This window comes from Musa acuminata, chromosome BXJ1-11 (genome assembly GCF_036884655.1).
Source record: "Musa acuminata AAA Group cultivar baxijiao chromosome BXJ1-11, Cavendish_Baxijiao_AAA, whole genome shotgun sequence".
Lineage (NCBI taxonomy): Eukaryota > Viridiplantae > Streptophyta > Magnoliopsida > Zingiberales > Musaceae > Musa > Musa acuminata.
The window spans coordinates 1082445-1096780 of record NC_088337.1 but is presented as its reverse complement, the minus strand read 5'-3'; the positions used below and the strand labels follow the sequence as shown (position 1 = coordinate 1096780).

The following is a 14336-nucleotide window of genomic DNA, read 5'->3' as shown; positions in this document are numbered from 1 at the left end:
TACCACGTTGACTTTTATTGTTTTCAGATTGTATTATCTAGTTTAGATGTTTTTGTTAAATCTAATAGGACCGAGGCACTAATTCATCACTTCAGTAACCCGAGATTTGAGCAGATCTATGATTAATCCGATAAATACATGCAACTGTCATCAGAGTGTGCCAGCTTTAGCCACTGATATCATTCTGAAGTCAAGCCGTGATCTAAGCCCCACCTCCCGAGTCAACCATTCACGCACACAGTCAGCGTTGCTGACTCTTATTGAGTGCCAGCAGCGCATGCGGCAATGTGTTCGACCGAATGATCCTAATCCCATGCAAACCCCCACCCATGTTCATACGAACTCCACCCCTCGTAGATCAACACGCAACTCGCAAACGTTTAAGATCCCCAATTCGACAAGCCTTCATTTGGTGTCTTTGTTTCTTCACATGGAGCAAAACTGCAGCGCAGGAGAAGGCCTCCTCTGCTCTCCGTCAGGCCACAAAAAGGTGTCCTCCTCGATACAGAACAGAACAAAATGCCTCAATGTGAAGGAAGCCAGTGAGGAGTGCGAAGGGCTACTAAACCAAGTAAAATACACATTTTTCCCCCCTTTCGCTCCTCTTGTTATGAATGATTTCACATGGAGCAGCAATTTTTTTCCCCTCTTCTGCAAGTTTCGCCATGTAAAAGTACTAATTTTTTTGGTAGTTTCTGCCTTTTTTTTTTTTTCTTTAGTGGAAGCAAAGATTCACGGGGTGTGAAATGGATCGCCGCTGCGGCCTGTAGTTTTGCCATAAAAAGCGGCCTTTTGTCTGCTCACTGAGAAGGAAGTGAGAGGCGAGGGAGGAAGGGAGGGAGAGCGACGCAAATCGCCCTGGTTTCCTCTTCCCCCTTTTTGCTTCTTGTTGGTGATGCTGAGCGGTGGAAGAGAAGGAGCGGGCAATGTAGGTGGTGTGGATTAGGATTGCTTTGGTTGGCATCGGGATTGAAGTGCTTCTGTAGATGAGCTGCTTTCCGTGTTTCAACCCTCGCCGGAGGGAAGTGAGCCGTAGGATCGAAGACAGCGGGGGCTCCCGGTCCCATTCGAGATTCGTCGTCGATGCTTCGGGTGCGTACCTCAACCATCCTCAAAACTGGATCTTTCTTTGCTTTGTTCTGATTTCTGTTCTCAATCCTGGGCTTTTCTCCATGCGTCAGAGAGTGGGAAGAAGGCGTCTTCTGTGGGCGGGGAGAGGAGTAAATCCGCAAGAAAATTCACCTTCAGGGATCTCGCTACGGCCACACAGAACTTTAAAGAAGCCAATTTAATCGGAGAAGGGGGCTTCGGAAGGGTCTTCAAAGGGCGGCTTGATTCGGGCCAGGCAAGTTGATCTTGTTCTTGCTTGATTCTGTTTGTCTGCACTGTGTTGTTCCTATGACGATTAGAGCACCAACTTGGATTTTGGAGAGCAGGTGCTGGCCATCAAGCAGCTGAAGCAAGATGGGCTTCAGGGGAGTAAAGAGTTCTTGGTGGAGGTTCTCATGCTGACTGTGTTGCGCCATCCTAATCTTGTGAGCTTGATAGGGTACTGTGCTGAGGGAGATGAGAGGTTGTTGGTCTACGAGTTCATGCCCAAAGGCAGTTTAGAAGACCACTTATTCGGTGAGCCCTGTACTTCACCTTACGACATTGCAGATCCAATCCTTGTGTTTTCGCTTTGCTTATATCATGATTGATATTTAAGTACTCACAGCTGAAACTGACCTTCCCATATAGTTAGTGGAGCTAAAGAGACGTTCCCCAAAATAGTTTCTTGAGATGGAAGAACCACCTATGTGCCTCCTCTTCCCCCCTTCTTGTAAGAGTCTGGCCTCCCCTAATGAGCATCCTTGACTGTGCCTTCATGGTCTGGGTTATAGATATAAGGATAAACTTAGACAAAAAAAAAACAAAAAAACAACCCTTTATGCGACAGGAATTTTAATGACCGACAATTAGGTGGACTATTACTTTCTTATTGTCCTTTTGTTCTTTTCACAGGTATTACTCAGTAGGATTTAACCTAGACTTAGATGGATAAATATGAAAATCACTAGTTTTGGAGGGATATATGCAAAATTTTCATAATATAATAAGCTGATAATAAGGAACATGGTTATAATTAGTTTTAAAGCATATACTGGGCGCTTAAGCTATTAGGAAAAGCCCCAACATATGCTTCAACAAGTAGGAAGTCACTTTTCCATGAGTTGCACAAAAGATACTGATACCTTCTCCTGCATATAGTTGTCCCTTTTGTGTTGGCTGGTCATGCGACATGAAGGAGCTAGTTCTTTTAGTTTTGAGAAACATTAGTTACGCCATAGAGTTATTCAGTTCTGATTTACAGTTATTTAGGAAACACTCTTTCTTGGTAAAGAATTTCTGGAGAACTGTTGAATCACCTTGCCTCCTCAATTAAAAACTATAGGTCAGCATGAGTAGCTGCTTCAGTTTAGAGAGCCCCACTTATATATATATATATATATACACACACACACACACACACACACACACACACACACACACACACACACACACATATATATATATATATATATATATATATATATATATATATATATATATATATATATATATATAAAATCACAATTTAACATAGTAAAAAATCAAAAGAGATTGAGAGTGAAAGAGAGAGAACTCATGTGTATCACATGTTTGCTTTTCATTTTAATACTTTTAAGGTTTATCTGACAACTTTTATCTGTAATGCAAGGAGACAGCCTCATTTCATCTGTTATATGTATGATACAAGTTTGATGGAGCCTAAGACTGTTTGTTCTTTTCTTTGTTTCTTATTGGTTAGTAGTATATGCCACCTTTTATTGCTTTATTGATGAATGGTCCGAATACTCTGTTTTGAGTCTTCTACTTCTTTTTTCTTTATCAATTAAAAGTGCTTGTTTATTCAGATCTATCTCCACAGAAGCCACCACTTGAATGGAACACACGAATAAGGATTGCACTTGGTGCTGCAAAAGGTCTCACATACTTGCATGATGTTGCAAGCCCACCTGTTATTTACAGGGACATGAAGGCTGCAAACATATTGTTAGACAACAATTTCAACCCCAAGCTCTCTGATTTTGGGCTTGCTAAACTTGGACCTGTTGGTGACAAAACGCATGTCTCAACAAGGGTGATGGGAACATATGGCTACTGTGCTCCTGATTATGTCATGAGTGGTAAGCTGACCCTGAAGTCTGATATTTACAGTTTCGGTGTGTTGCTTCTGGAACTGATAACCGGACGACGAGCTTTTGATTACTTGAGGACTCGTGCAGAGCAGAACCTAGTAACTTGGGTAAGCAGTGTTTTGTTGTTATTATTTTCAAATAGACTGATTTACAAGGCTATATGACTATGTCAAACAATCTGCACAGTTGAAAGGATCTTGAGGATATCTTCTGCAAGTTCTTTTTTTGGCTTTTCATTCAGATTTTGACTTTTAGTTGTTTTAATAATTGCAGAAACTTCAATTCCTCAAACAGTTGTGTTGACCATATATTGGAATTAAAGGATTTATAATGGTACTTTATCAAAGTTATAACTGTATCAAATGCAAAATTTTGTTGTTTAGTATCTGCATATGATTTAAATTCTGATGTTCATTGTTTGAACTTAACATGTAGCATCATGAAATGGTTCCCAGCTTTTTAACCAAATTTTGTAATAAAAAAGGATGACTAAAATACAAGGCTCCTGCTGAAGTGGAGTATGGGGAGAGTAAATAAATGCAATCTCAACCCATTAGATGCAGTTAGTATTCAATTTTAATGCAAAATCCATTTATCTTGGAGTCCTCCAATGTGCAAATTTCAGCATAAAGGATGTACTGATTGTTTTGTTTCTCCATGTCCTTGATCTCAGTGACAAGACCTAAGATTTAACTTATTGTCTATGCCAAAGCAAAACAATGTTTGTAAATGCATTTACTGAAAATGAAAGTGTCAAATTCAATTTACAATTCCATCTATGCAGTTCAAAGAACATTATTTAGAGTTTTAGATAAGTAGCTAGATGCATTTTGAGCTTAATATGTGTGCACACAAGCATATGGTGGATAACATTTGAGGCATGCTCATGTGGGAAACCTGTCAAAAGTCTATTGAAAATTGTTCTATTGCTTCTTTTTTCTCCCTTTCCCATCTTATCTTTCAATTTTTATTAATCATTTATTCTGCTTTTTCTTTCAGTCACGTCCTTTTCTCAATGATCGGAGGAAGTTCTTGCAGCTGGCTGATCCATCTCTTCGAGGCCACTATCCGCCACGAGCTTTTCACCAGTTGGTTGTCATCACCTCAATGTGTCTCCAGGAGCAGGCACATGTTCGGCCCATCATAGCTGATGTGGTTGTCGCCCTAGAACATGTGGCATCCCAGCCCTACACTGCAGAACCCAACTCCAAGGTCATGAACTCCCCTCCATCTTTGCCTTCAGGAAATGTAGCCGGTACAGCCTCCTCTAGAGGATGCAGTGTTGGAAAAGGTTTTGGTATTATGTAAATCGGGCTCTCCGTTTGACCAAGTTGAGGTCTGGCAAGTTCATGAAAAAAATGAAAAAGATGCTAGTGCATTAAACTATGTGCATCATGGTCTAGAAGAATATGTTGCCAATGTAACCATACTTAAATTGTTGTCTCAACCTAGTCACACTGATGTTATTACTACTGCCAACTATTAAGGGTCAGCGAAGCAATGATTATGGCAGCCTTCATCAAGTATCAGTGACGGTTTCATGGTTGAGGATATGTAATCGATATATGTGGTTTTATGACACAGGTCTTGTACATGTCTAACCTGTTTTAAGTTTCTCAGATTGCGGTGAAGATCCAGACTACGTTAACATCATGATCTGAATTCCACTTGATTTTTGCTGATAAGTAGTATTCAAATGCAATTACACATCATCCTGAATGAATGTTGAAGAGTGATGTATTACATGCATTTGTCTGTGAATAATTTTGCTTCGTTATGTTTGTATTTATGCATACTGCTGAGTTTTTTCGAATTGGCAGTTATTATAGAACTCAAATTAATGATGTGAGTATTTTAGATATTAGTTGGCTTCTGTTGCCTTGTCAAACTTTTCTGTCAACTTATTTTCTTACAGATAAGCATTGATAAGGCAGCCAGGAGAACAAAATGAGGTGATACTTAGATGTTAATATGACCTTTTTAACTGGATGAAAAATATGCTCTTTATTTATGTCTGCCTACATTTCTTCAGTCTAAATGCAGCAATGCTTGTACAGATACCAACTCATGAACATTGAGATGCATGCATGATTAACACTCTTGCACCAATTTAAACCTTCACATTAGTTTTAATTTACACACACATCTCAAGACCCCCTACTTGTGATTCAGATAATAAATTGAGTTGGTATGAACAACTTCAAAGATGCTCCAGTAAGACTAACATAATTGCTGCCATGTCTATATGTGTCTGTAGGAAGAAAATATGCTCCTCTGGGAGCAGATAAAAAGAAAAGCTCTGAACATGCATGTGATTGTTCCTGAAACCAAGGTCTCCATTGTGTTTATAGCTACATAAAGAATCACAACTTTTGCAGTGCATTGTGTTTGAATTCTGTTTTTTTTTTTCATCTCACTAAAAACTTGGGATGATTTTGTATCATTTTTTATATTATTGATCAATATCTACTTTCCCAGTTGTGCTTGGGACCTTTCTTCCAACCTCTGAACTAAAAGATTTCTTTATTTGCTTCTGCCTTATGTCATATGCACTCCTAACCATTTGTCTTGCCACTCCACCAAATTTGACTCAAACTGGCCTCTTTAGTTGAGAAGTCCACGACATTTCTTTATGCTGAAGTTTCAGGTCTTTTCCACACTAATTTATTTGAATTGAAGTTAGTTTTGACCTGTAGGATAATTGCCAGTGGTCAGCTTGGGAGAATTCCAACTTTGTGTTGGAGATCACATCATGCACATAAATGGAAGATCAAGTCACTGTGATGCTATCATGGACCATGAGATGTCATCCCAAACAAAGGTACGAGTAAAATTCTTAAGAGGCATTTCTTTTCCCCTTAAATCCAACATTTGACTACAAGTATTGAACTATTTTTCTTTAATCTGTGATGATATTACTGCACAAGAAGTCACATGAGTTCATCTTAATCTACCTCTTTTTTGGTTCAACCATGAACTTGAACAGGAAACCAAAGTTGTGGTTGGAGAAAGTAAGCATGCAGAAATATGTCTCGAGAGCAAGAGATTCATGAAGCAATAAATGCAAAGTCAACCCTTCTGTACATTCTTCTTTACTGATCCCACAGGAAGAAGTTTCTCATCATCTGCCTCTGAAGATGTAGTCAAAACCTCAGATTAATGAGTCATTAGTCAGAGATCAAGATGCTGGATGGTGACTTCAGTGAGCTGACCTTTTTTATTGCAACAGTTGACTTCACCTCATTGACTAGCCTAGTGCAATCAGCAAGCTTTTTCCCCTTAAGAAAGAATTCTTGCTGAAGACAGTCTTCATGGATGGAAGTGTAGATCCTCAAGGAGTAGCTCCATGTACCAACTCGAGAGATCTTGAAGAGAAAAAGAAGAAAACACCAAGCACCAGAATTCTCTGTGATTGCATGAGTTTGGCTTCCTCAATCTTGGAAATCCAACAGGCAACAATTGCTGAGTTGGTGAATTTGACTGTCTTCTACCTCATGAACATGACATTTACTGCATCCGACTACCAAAATCATTTACTTCATATTAACAAAACAACAAAACAAATCGAAGGAGACCAAAACGCTGATACCATTTCCTTCCTTGATTGGCCATGGCATACTTACATGCCACTCTCACAAACACATGTGAGGACTTGAGCTGGCTTTGACCATTTCACCACCACCGCGTCCCACGAGAATATTCTAATAAGATTGTTGCCATGTTGAAGGGGTTCCCAGACATGGATACATGTCTTTGAGGGTCCCTCTTTGAGAGGTAGGGTGGTAGGCATTCAATTGGCATGACACACCCACCTATATCGATGTGCATTTCTCATATATATATATATATATATATATATATATATATTATATGTATAGAGAGAGAGAGAGAGATCAATTCCACCAGAAATTATTCTGCTTGTTCTATCTTTGACTGCCTGTGTAAGAGAGGGGGGAACATGTGGCAGACGTGCATGACATCAATCGCTAGCTGGGTTTTGGTTGGTCGTGTGCAGGTGATCGATTTGCACCTGATCGACACCAGCACAGGCTGCAGCTTTTCAAGTCAACAACTATATTCGTCTTCCACACCGCGTAAGAGTTAAATGTATGACGAGAGGGAGTGAGTATTCTAAGAATCAATTAATAGATTCACTTCCAAGCTCCCACCAAAAGTCTAGTTAGAGATAGGCGCAGAGATAGAGAGAGAATGATGCAGAAGCGACAGCCGAAAAGGGGAAGAGGAACGAAGAAGAGAGGCAAACATGTTTATAAATCTAGCCCCGGACTGCTTAGTCCTTCCTCCCCTCCTCTCCCGCCCTTGCCTTGTCCCTTCTTGTCTCATCTGCATTCTCCCCGAGATTCTCCCTTTCTCCGCTTTTTGTACAGTCGAGGAAGAAACCAGCAGCCGTTTGGTCATGGGGAACTGCTTTGAGACGCCTGCGCAAGCTGTAAGCCCCACAGACACCAGGATTCCCAGTCCAGGTATATCCGAAACACAATAAAAGTTCCCCCTTTTTTTTTTGTCTTCTTTGATTTGGATGTTTCTTGTTCTTGATCCTATGGTGTGCTCATCTTACTACCTCCAATCTCCTAATTTTGGCAGTTTCTTGCTCTTGATCCTTACCACTCTGTGATCAAGATTCAAGCTTTCTTCCTCTTTAGGCCATTCCGTTTGATCTTTCCAATACCTTATCCATACCTCGTTTCTTGGTTGCTATGAGAAGAGGAAAACAACACCATCGTGCAGGTTCATCAGAGAATCTGCTGACTTGGTCTTGTTCTAGTGACCATTTCCTTCTGATGCCAAGCAATTGTAATCGGCAAGCATCATTCGACCTCGATCATGGCTGACCACCTCCGACGACGAACGACTTGGATCTGGACTTTTGCAGTGTGAACACATGGTGACCTCTGTTCTGTGCTTCTTTTCCTGCAATCACAGGGCGATCGACGACCAGGACGACCGGCAGCGACATCACCGCTACCACTGGCAAACTGTCGACGATCAGCAACTCATCTCTTGGGCAATCGATAGGCAGCAGCGTGACCATTGGTGACGCATACCCGGAGGGCCAGATCCTGGAGGCACCAAATCTCGTGATCTTTACCTTTGCGGAGCTGAGGAGCGCGACGAGGAACTTTAAGCCTGACAGTGTTCTTGGCGAAGGAGGATTCGGTAGGGTGTACAAGGGATGGGTGGACGAGAAGACCCTAAATCCAACGAAGAGTGGGATTGGGATGATTGTGGCTGTCAAGAAACTGAACCCTGAGAGCTTGCAAGGGTTGGAGGAATGGCAGGTGAGTAGAATTAGCAAACCTAAAAGAAGCTTCATAAATCTGCTTGATCTATTCAGTATTCTCGATCTGATGCGTTTAGCTGACCCGATTCAACCTTATATCATCTTCCTCTTCACTTACATGTTGATGTAGTCAATTGTTGCAGCTTCGAATGTGTAATGGTGTGCGTGCTAACTCTTGTTGCTTGGGATTGCAGTCTGAAGTGAATTTTCTAGGGAGGTTGTCACACCCCAATCTTGTTAGGCTCTTAGGCTACTGCTGGGAGGAGAAGGAGCTTCTCCTTGTCTATGAGTACATGGCAAAAGGAAGCTTGGAGAATCATCTTTTCAGAAGTGAGTATTGTATCATCTCTGATTTCCTCTTCTTGTCAGTAAATACCGACAAGAATCGCGGTCGATCTGTGACTAAATTGGACTCAGATTTCTTGTTCTGATGTGTTCGAGTGACTGCACGAGGTTCTAAATCCATGGAGTTTGACATGAGTTCACAGATCTTTGCAGAATTGTCTAAGTATATCATCATCGTTTGCAGAAGGAAAAGCTTACGAGCCGCTCTCGTGGGACATAAGGATGAAGATAGCGATCGGTGCGGCTCGAGGTCTTGCTTTCCTGCATCTGTCGGAGAAGCAAGTCATATATCGGGACTTCAAGGCCTCCAACATCCTTCTTGACGCCGTCCGACGCCGCAACTCCATCTAAGTTATTCTCGAGTGCGCTGCGGATGACTGATTCATCGGTTTCGTTTGCAGAACTTCGTCCCCAAGCTCTCGGACTTCGGGCTGGCGAAGAACGGGCCAACCGGAGGGCAATCCCATGTCACGACGCGAGTCATGGGCACCTATGGATATGCAGCTCCAGAGTACGTCGCCACAGGTATGTGCCGTGATTCGTCGAGACCTCCTCCCCCGTCGATGGAAATGTGATCGAGGAAGACGAGTTCCATTGATCAGGTCATCTGTACGTGAAGAGCGACGTGTACGGGTTCGGCGTGGTGTTGCTGGAGATGCTCTCCGGGCTGCGGGCGCTGGACACGACGCGGCCGAGCGGGCACCACAACCTGGTGGACTTCGCCAAGCCATTTCTGTCGGATCGACGTAAGCTGGCCCGGCTGATGGACCCGAGGCTGGAGGGGAGGTACCCGTCGAAGGCTGCACAGCAGGCGGCGCAGCTCACGGTCAGGTGCCTGGCCGGCGACCCGAAGAGTCGCCCATCGATGAAGGAGGTCGTGGAGACGCTGGAGCATATCGAGGTCATGACGAGCAGGCCGAGGGAGTCGAAATCCGGTTCTCCCCGGCCGGCCGCGCGCGGCCATGATCCCAGCCCGGCGCACGGGAGATCGCCCGTTAATCCGAGGCATGAAGGAGCCGGGCGTGGTGCTCTGGGCAGCCACCATGCTCCCGGAAGAAGATGACGGCACCGGAAAGATCCAAGGTTACGTGGCTAAGCTTGTTCCAGTACTGCTACATCGTGTGACAGGTAGACATAAACAGATGACTATATGGAATTCAATCACACAGCGACTGAGTGACAACGCAAAGAGATGCAGACCGGTGACATGAGCGCACGCGTATTGGAAAAGAAAGCAAACTCGTACCTTGAGATGGATCGGACCCATTATATACAGAGGTTATAAGGATGGTAAGAAAAATCAGAGAGCAATCGAGACACATTTCAATATATCATATCTGAACATCATGTATACTTTACGAAACTATTCATTACATTATTACCCAAAAACCATCCCAAATGTACCTAATGAAAGAAAAGAGTAACTTGAATTTTATTAATAATGGATATGAATATATATATATATTCAATCAATAATAAATATAAATTATTTATTTAAATCATTTCGTACTATAGAAGTGACGTTGAGATCATGATCCTCACTATTGATAGCGATAATCTATTATTATAATTTAGAATTATGATAAAAAAAAATATTAAAATATTATTGTGGTAAATAACCTTGAGCCGTGGCCTCGGGGCCGACGCGACTCGGTTCGGGTTCGGATGGTAGGATCTTCCCGGTACGACCCTCGAGTCCGTTGGGGTGGTCGATTACGGTGGTCTGATCAGGACGGGGTCACCGTTTCCTCCGGGCAAGAGCTCTTCGCCAGCGTGTCCTGTGGGGACCTTCGGCTTCGCGCCTGCACAAAGGCCGGGTCGGGAAGCTCGACCCGACCCCTCTGACGATCGAGTCAGAAGATAGTGGATGGGGTTTCGGATGAAGAAGTCTCTCCCCCCTTTCCAGTTCAGAGTACGACGGTATTTATAGGGAAGCTTACTGTTTCCTGATATGTCCGCTTGCATGGGGCAGCCTGGTAGCGTCTGACATCGGTGTTGGCGTAGCGTGAAGAATCGAGCCTGAGTATGCGTTAATGTGCCTCGGCTGGCGTTCCGGTCCGTTTGACCATGTGCTGTCGCGTCGATCGAGGCGTGAGGCGTCATCTGATGTCAGTCGAGTCTTATCATAATTACTATCCTCATCATATTCCCCCCCGGAAAGAAGTCATGCGTCGGTCGTTGTAACGGGAGTCCGAGGCATGGCTTCAGCTTTCAGGCAGGCCGGCCGCGCAGGTGTGGTCTCAGGGGGCATGGAGCCGAGGAGCACGACGTAGGCGGGTAGGCCGCGCAGGCGTGATCTTAAGGAGCATGGAGCTGAGTAGCACGAAGCAGGCGGGCAGGCCACGCAAGCGTGATCTCGAGGAGCATGGAGCCGAGGAGCACGATGCAGGCGGGCTGGTCGCGCAGGTGGTGGACTCGGGCAGTCTACGACCAAAGGACATGGCTTAGGCCGAGGGGCGGCTCAAGCGGGCAGGCCGCGCTGAGGTGGACTCGGGCCGTCTACGGCCGAGGGACATGGCTCGGGCCGAGGAATGGCTCAGGCGAGCAGGCCGCACTGAGGTGGACTTGGGCAATCTATGGCCGAAGGATATGGCTCAGGCCGAGGGACACGACTTAGGCGGGCAGGCCGCGCTGAGGTAGACTCGGGTAGTCTACGACCGAGTCGTGTAGATTTAGAAGGGTTTAAGCCGGGGCTAACCGCGAGCCGAGAGGGGGTCAAGCAGATACTGAACCTTTGCTCGGAAGAGACTGAGGCAGGGCTTAGCTTTCTTTTCATGAGGACTACATTGCTAGTCATAGGTGCCCAGCAAGCCAATCACGTGAGTGATGATACGTGTGACTTATACAGAATCTTTTTGCTTATTATATTTTGGCGTATATCACTTTATAACTATTGCACATATGCATATATATTATGATATCCTTGGATTTGTCCAATGGGAATCGGATCGTGATGAGATCACGATAATGAGATCGATTCACCTTTAAACACATATCCTAAATAATCCCAGTCATAGATTACTCAAGAGGGACATCGTGATAACCGGACAGACTGGTGTATTGTATACCCGTCCATATGATGGATGCAGTTGGTCTCATAGCTGCTCGTGTAGGGATACTAGGGATATAGTACAGGTGCTCATTGGAGAATGAGTTCATTGATTGATCCGCTTACAGAATGCTGGATGGTTGATGATGCCTTATTGTCAGACAGCGATTCCGTAGTCCTAGTGGTGTATCTGGTCCTTAGACTTGAGACACCAAGGATGTCCTGTATGAGTGCTCCACTCTTTGATACCAGACTTATAGGTTTGGTTGTCCCAGATCTAGTACAGCTGGTCATTGGGAGTGGTAGTCGACCTTACGAGAGCTATTGAGTGTTGATAGAGGATCGTCCACTCTCGGCGTCATGAGAGGAATATCCCATGTGTTCTTGCTCAGACAAATTCCTAGCCAGGGTTATTCGGGTTGAGAGAGAAAGGTTTCTCCGGGAGAATCCGATTAGAGCGAGACTCGAGTAGAAATCGTATGGGTCTGATAGCACCATTCTTGATATACGATCTCTACGATATTAGATGGATGAGGGACTATAGGTACATGGTAACTGAGGACAGATAGGTCTAATTGATTGGATTCCCCTGTATCGTCTGAGGACTACGGCGTAGTGGCCTAGTACGTCCGTAGTCGATGAGTCAAGTGAATTATTACATAGATAATAATTCACTGAGTTAAAAGGAGTTCTGACAGGTATGACTCACGGCCAGCTCGATATTGGGCCTAGAGAGTCACACATATGGTAGGCATTTTGATGAGTAGAGGTTCGGATATGAGATATCCGACGGAGCCATTGTCTTATTAGATGCAGATCTAATACCCACTAGAGGAGGACCCATTAGGGTTTGACAGGGGACCTCTATAAATAGGAGGGATTCAGAGCCTCATAGGCTAGAGCCTTTGCTTGCCTCTCCTATTCTCCTCTCCCTCTTCACCTCAGAGCAGGCCTGGAGTTTTGAGGAGCGTCGTCGTAGCCCTGCTGTGTGGATCACCGCTAGAGAGGAGGACGCTTGACCTCCTTCACCCTCTCCTAAAGATCTGCAAGGAAACAGGGATATATGATCTCCCTAGGTAACACAATCTACTCTATACGCAGTTTTAAGTTTCACGGATTTTGCGCACCAATCTTCACACGACGACGAACATCTCTTTGGGAATCGGGGATTTTGTTTTCTTATTCTTCCGCTGCGCATATGATGTCGCCCCTAGGATTTCCCAACATACATCGGGTAGCCACCGCGGGTGCTTGACCTCCTTGATGGAGCCCGTGGTCGGAAGTCGTCCCTTCTCTTTACGGCCGCCCAGGCCTCCGCCGCGATGTACCGGTTAGCCCGCTGAAGCATCTCTAGCACCATGGTGGGAGGTCGCTCCGCGAGGGACCAGAGGAATCTGGAAGGTCGCAGGTCTATCATAAACGCCTGCACTAATAGAGAGGGGTGAGTGTCCAGCAAACCCCGGATTTGCGTGGCAAAGCGATCCACAAAATGTGAGAGGGGCTCATCCTCCCTTTGTTTGAGTCCGAGGAGCAGTGCCGCGGAAGGCTTCGGCCGTGCATAGGCCACGAAGTGGAGCTCGAAGTTTTTGACGAGCTGGTCGAAGGAAGCGACCGTTCCGATCTTCAAGCCACCATACCACGCGTGAGCCGGCCCTCTCAGAGTGGTAGGGAACGCTCTACACATCAGGGCATCAGAGGTTCCGTATAGCGTCATTTGGGCGCGAAAAGCAACTACATGGTCCGCTGGGTCGGTGGAGCCATTGTAAGTGTCCAGAGAGGGGAGTCGGAAGTCCGGAGGGACTGTCTGATCTCGTATCTCGGGCATGAAGGGAGACCCTTGGTGTTCGTCCTCCCCGAGCTCTCCCTTGGACCTGTGAACCTCTTTCTGCACCTCGTCGAGTCGCTGGCTGATAAAGCGCAACTGGGCCCACAGGGAATCCGAAGAGAGTGCCTCGGGTTCCGAGCAACCGCTCGGGTTTGCCATCACTGGATCCCCCGAGTGGGGCTGGTCGGACCTGAGGTGAAGTGCGGGGCTCCGGAAGCGTCATGTGGGCCCGCACAAGCGCCTTTCATTGTCGAAGTGGTTCGATCGCAGGCGGGTGCGCTGAATGAGAAACGAGCGGGGTAATGGTTTGTACCATACCCATCAGAGCTCGGACTTGACGGGCGAGGTCCTGAAAGGCCTCGGATGACACGGGCGTCGAGTTTGTTGGGGCGCCGTCGGGCGACGACAAGCCCGGGTCGTTGAATATTCGCTAATATCATTCTGAGGTCGTGGTAGGGTGTTCGTCACGATGGTCTCCGTGCGGGGGATATTCCCCCGAGGCTTCAGTCGAGTGCGACCTCTCAGTCGTGGGCTCGTTTAGGCCGCTCAGGTGATCACCCGACATTCCGGGCCCTCCTTCTAGCGCCAAACTGT

The 14336-nt window shown here is 45.4% G+C and overlaps 2 protein-coding genes across 2 annotated transcripts; both read left to right on the top strand.

Moving 5' to 3' along the window:
* Positions 1-418: 418 nt before the first annotated feature.
* On the top strand, positions 419-4815 carry LOC135596758 (probable serine/threonine-protein kinase PBL21). The gene is made up of 6 exons (XM_065088878.1): positions 419-571; positions 720-1092; positions 1182-1345; positions 1437-1626; positions 2937-3328; positions 4221-4815. The coding sequence occupies exons 2-6, from the start codon at positions 987-989 to the stop codon at positions 4527-4529; spliced, it is 1161 nt and encodes a 386-aa protein (XP_064944950.1). The 5' UTR covers positions 419-571; positions 720-986; the 3' UTR covers positions 4530-4815.
* A 2497-nt stretch (positions 4816-7312) lies between these two features.
* LOC135596757 (probable serine/threonine-protein kinase PIX13) lies at positions 7313-10197 on the top strand. The gene is made up of 6 exons (XM_065088877.1): positions 7313-7705; positions 8166-8521; positions 8718-8853; positions 9053-9195; positions 9270-9393; positions 9471-10197. The coding sequence occupies exons 1-6, from the start codon at positions 7486-7488 to the stop codon at positions 9929-9931; spliced, it is 1440 nt and encodes a 479-aa protein (XP_064944949.1). The 5' UTR covers positions 7313-7485; the 3' UTR covers positions 9932-10197.
* The last annotated feature ends 4139 nt before the right edge of the window (positions 10198-14336 follow it).

Excerpts from the sequence above, each read along its gene's own strand:
- LOC135596758 (XM_065088878.1), top strand. The coding sequence starts at position 987 with ATGAGCTGCTTTCCGTGTTTCAACCCTCGCCGGAGGGAAGTGAGCCGT. Across the intron at positions 1,093-1,181 it reads ATTCGTCGTCGATGCTTCGG|AGAGTGGGAAGAAGGCGTCT; the intron begins GTGCGTACCTCA and ends TCCATGCGTCAG. Across the intron at positions 1,346-1,436 it reads GGCGGCTTGATTCGGGCCAG|GTGCTGGCCATCAAGCAGCT; the intron begins GCAAGTTGATCT and ends TTTGGAGAGCAG.
- LOC135596757 (XM_065088877.1), top strand. The coding sequence starts at position 7,486 with ATGTTTATAAATCTAGCCCCGGACTGCTTAGTCCTTCCTCCCCTCCTC. Across the intron at positions 8,522-8,717 it reads AAGGGTTGGAGGAATGGCAG|TCTGAAGTGAATTTTCTAGG; the intron begins GTGAGTAGAATT and ends TTGGGATTGCAG. Across the intron at positions 9,394-9,470 it reads TCCAGAGTACGTCGCCACAG|GTCATCTGTACGTGAAGAGC; the intron begins GTATGTGCCGTG and ends TCCATTGATCAG.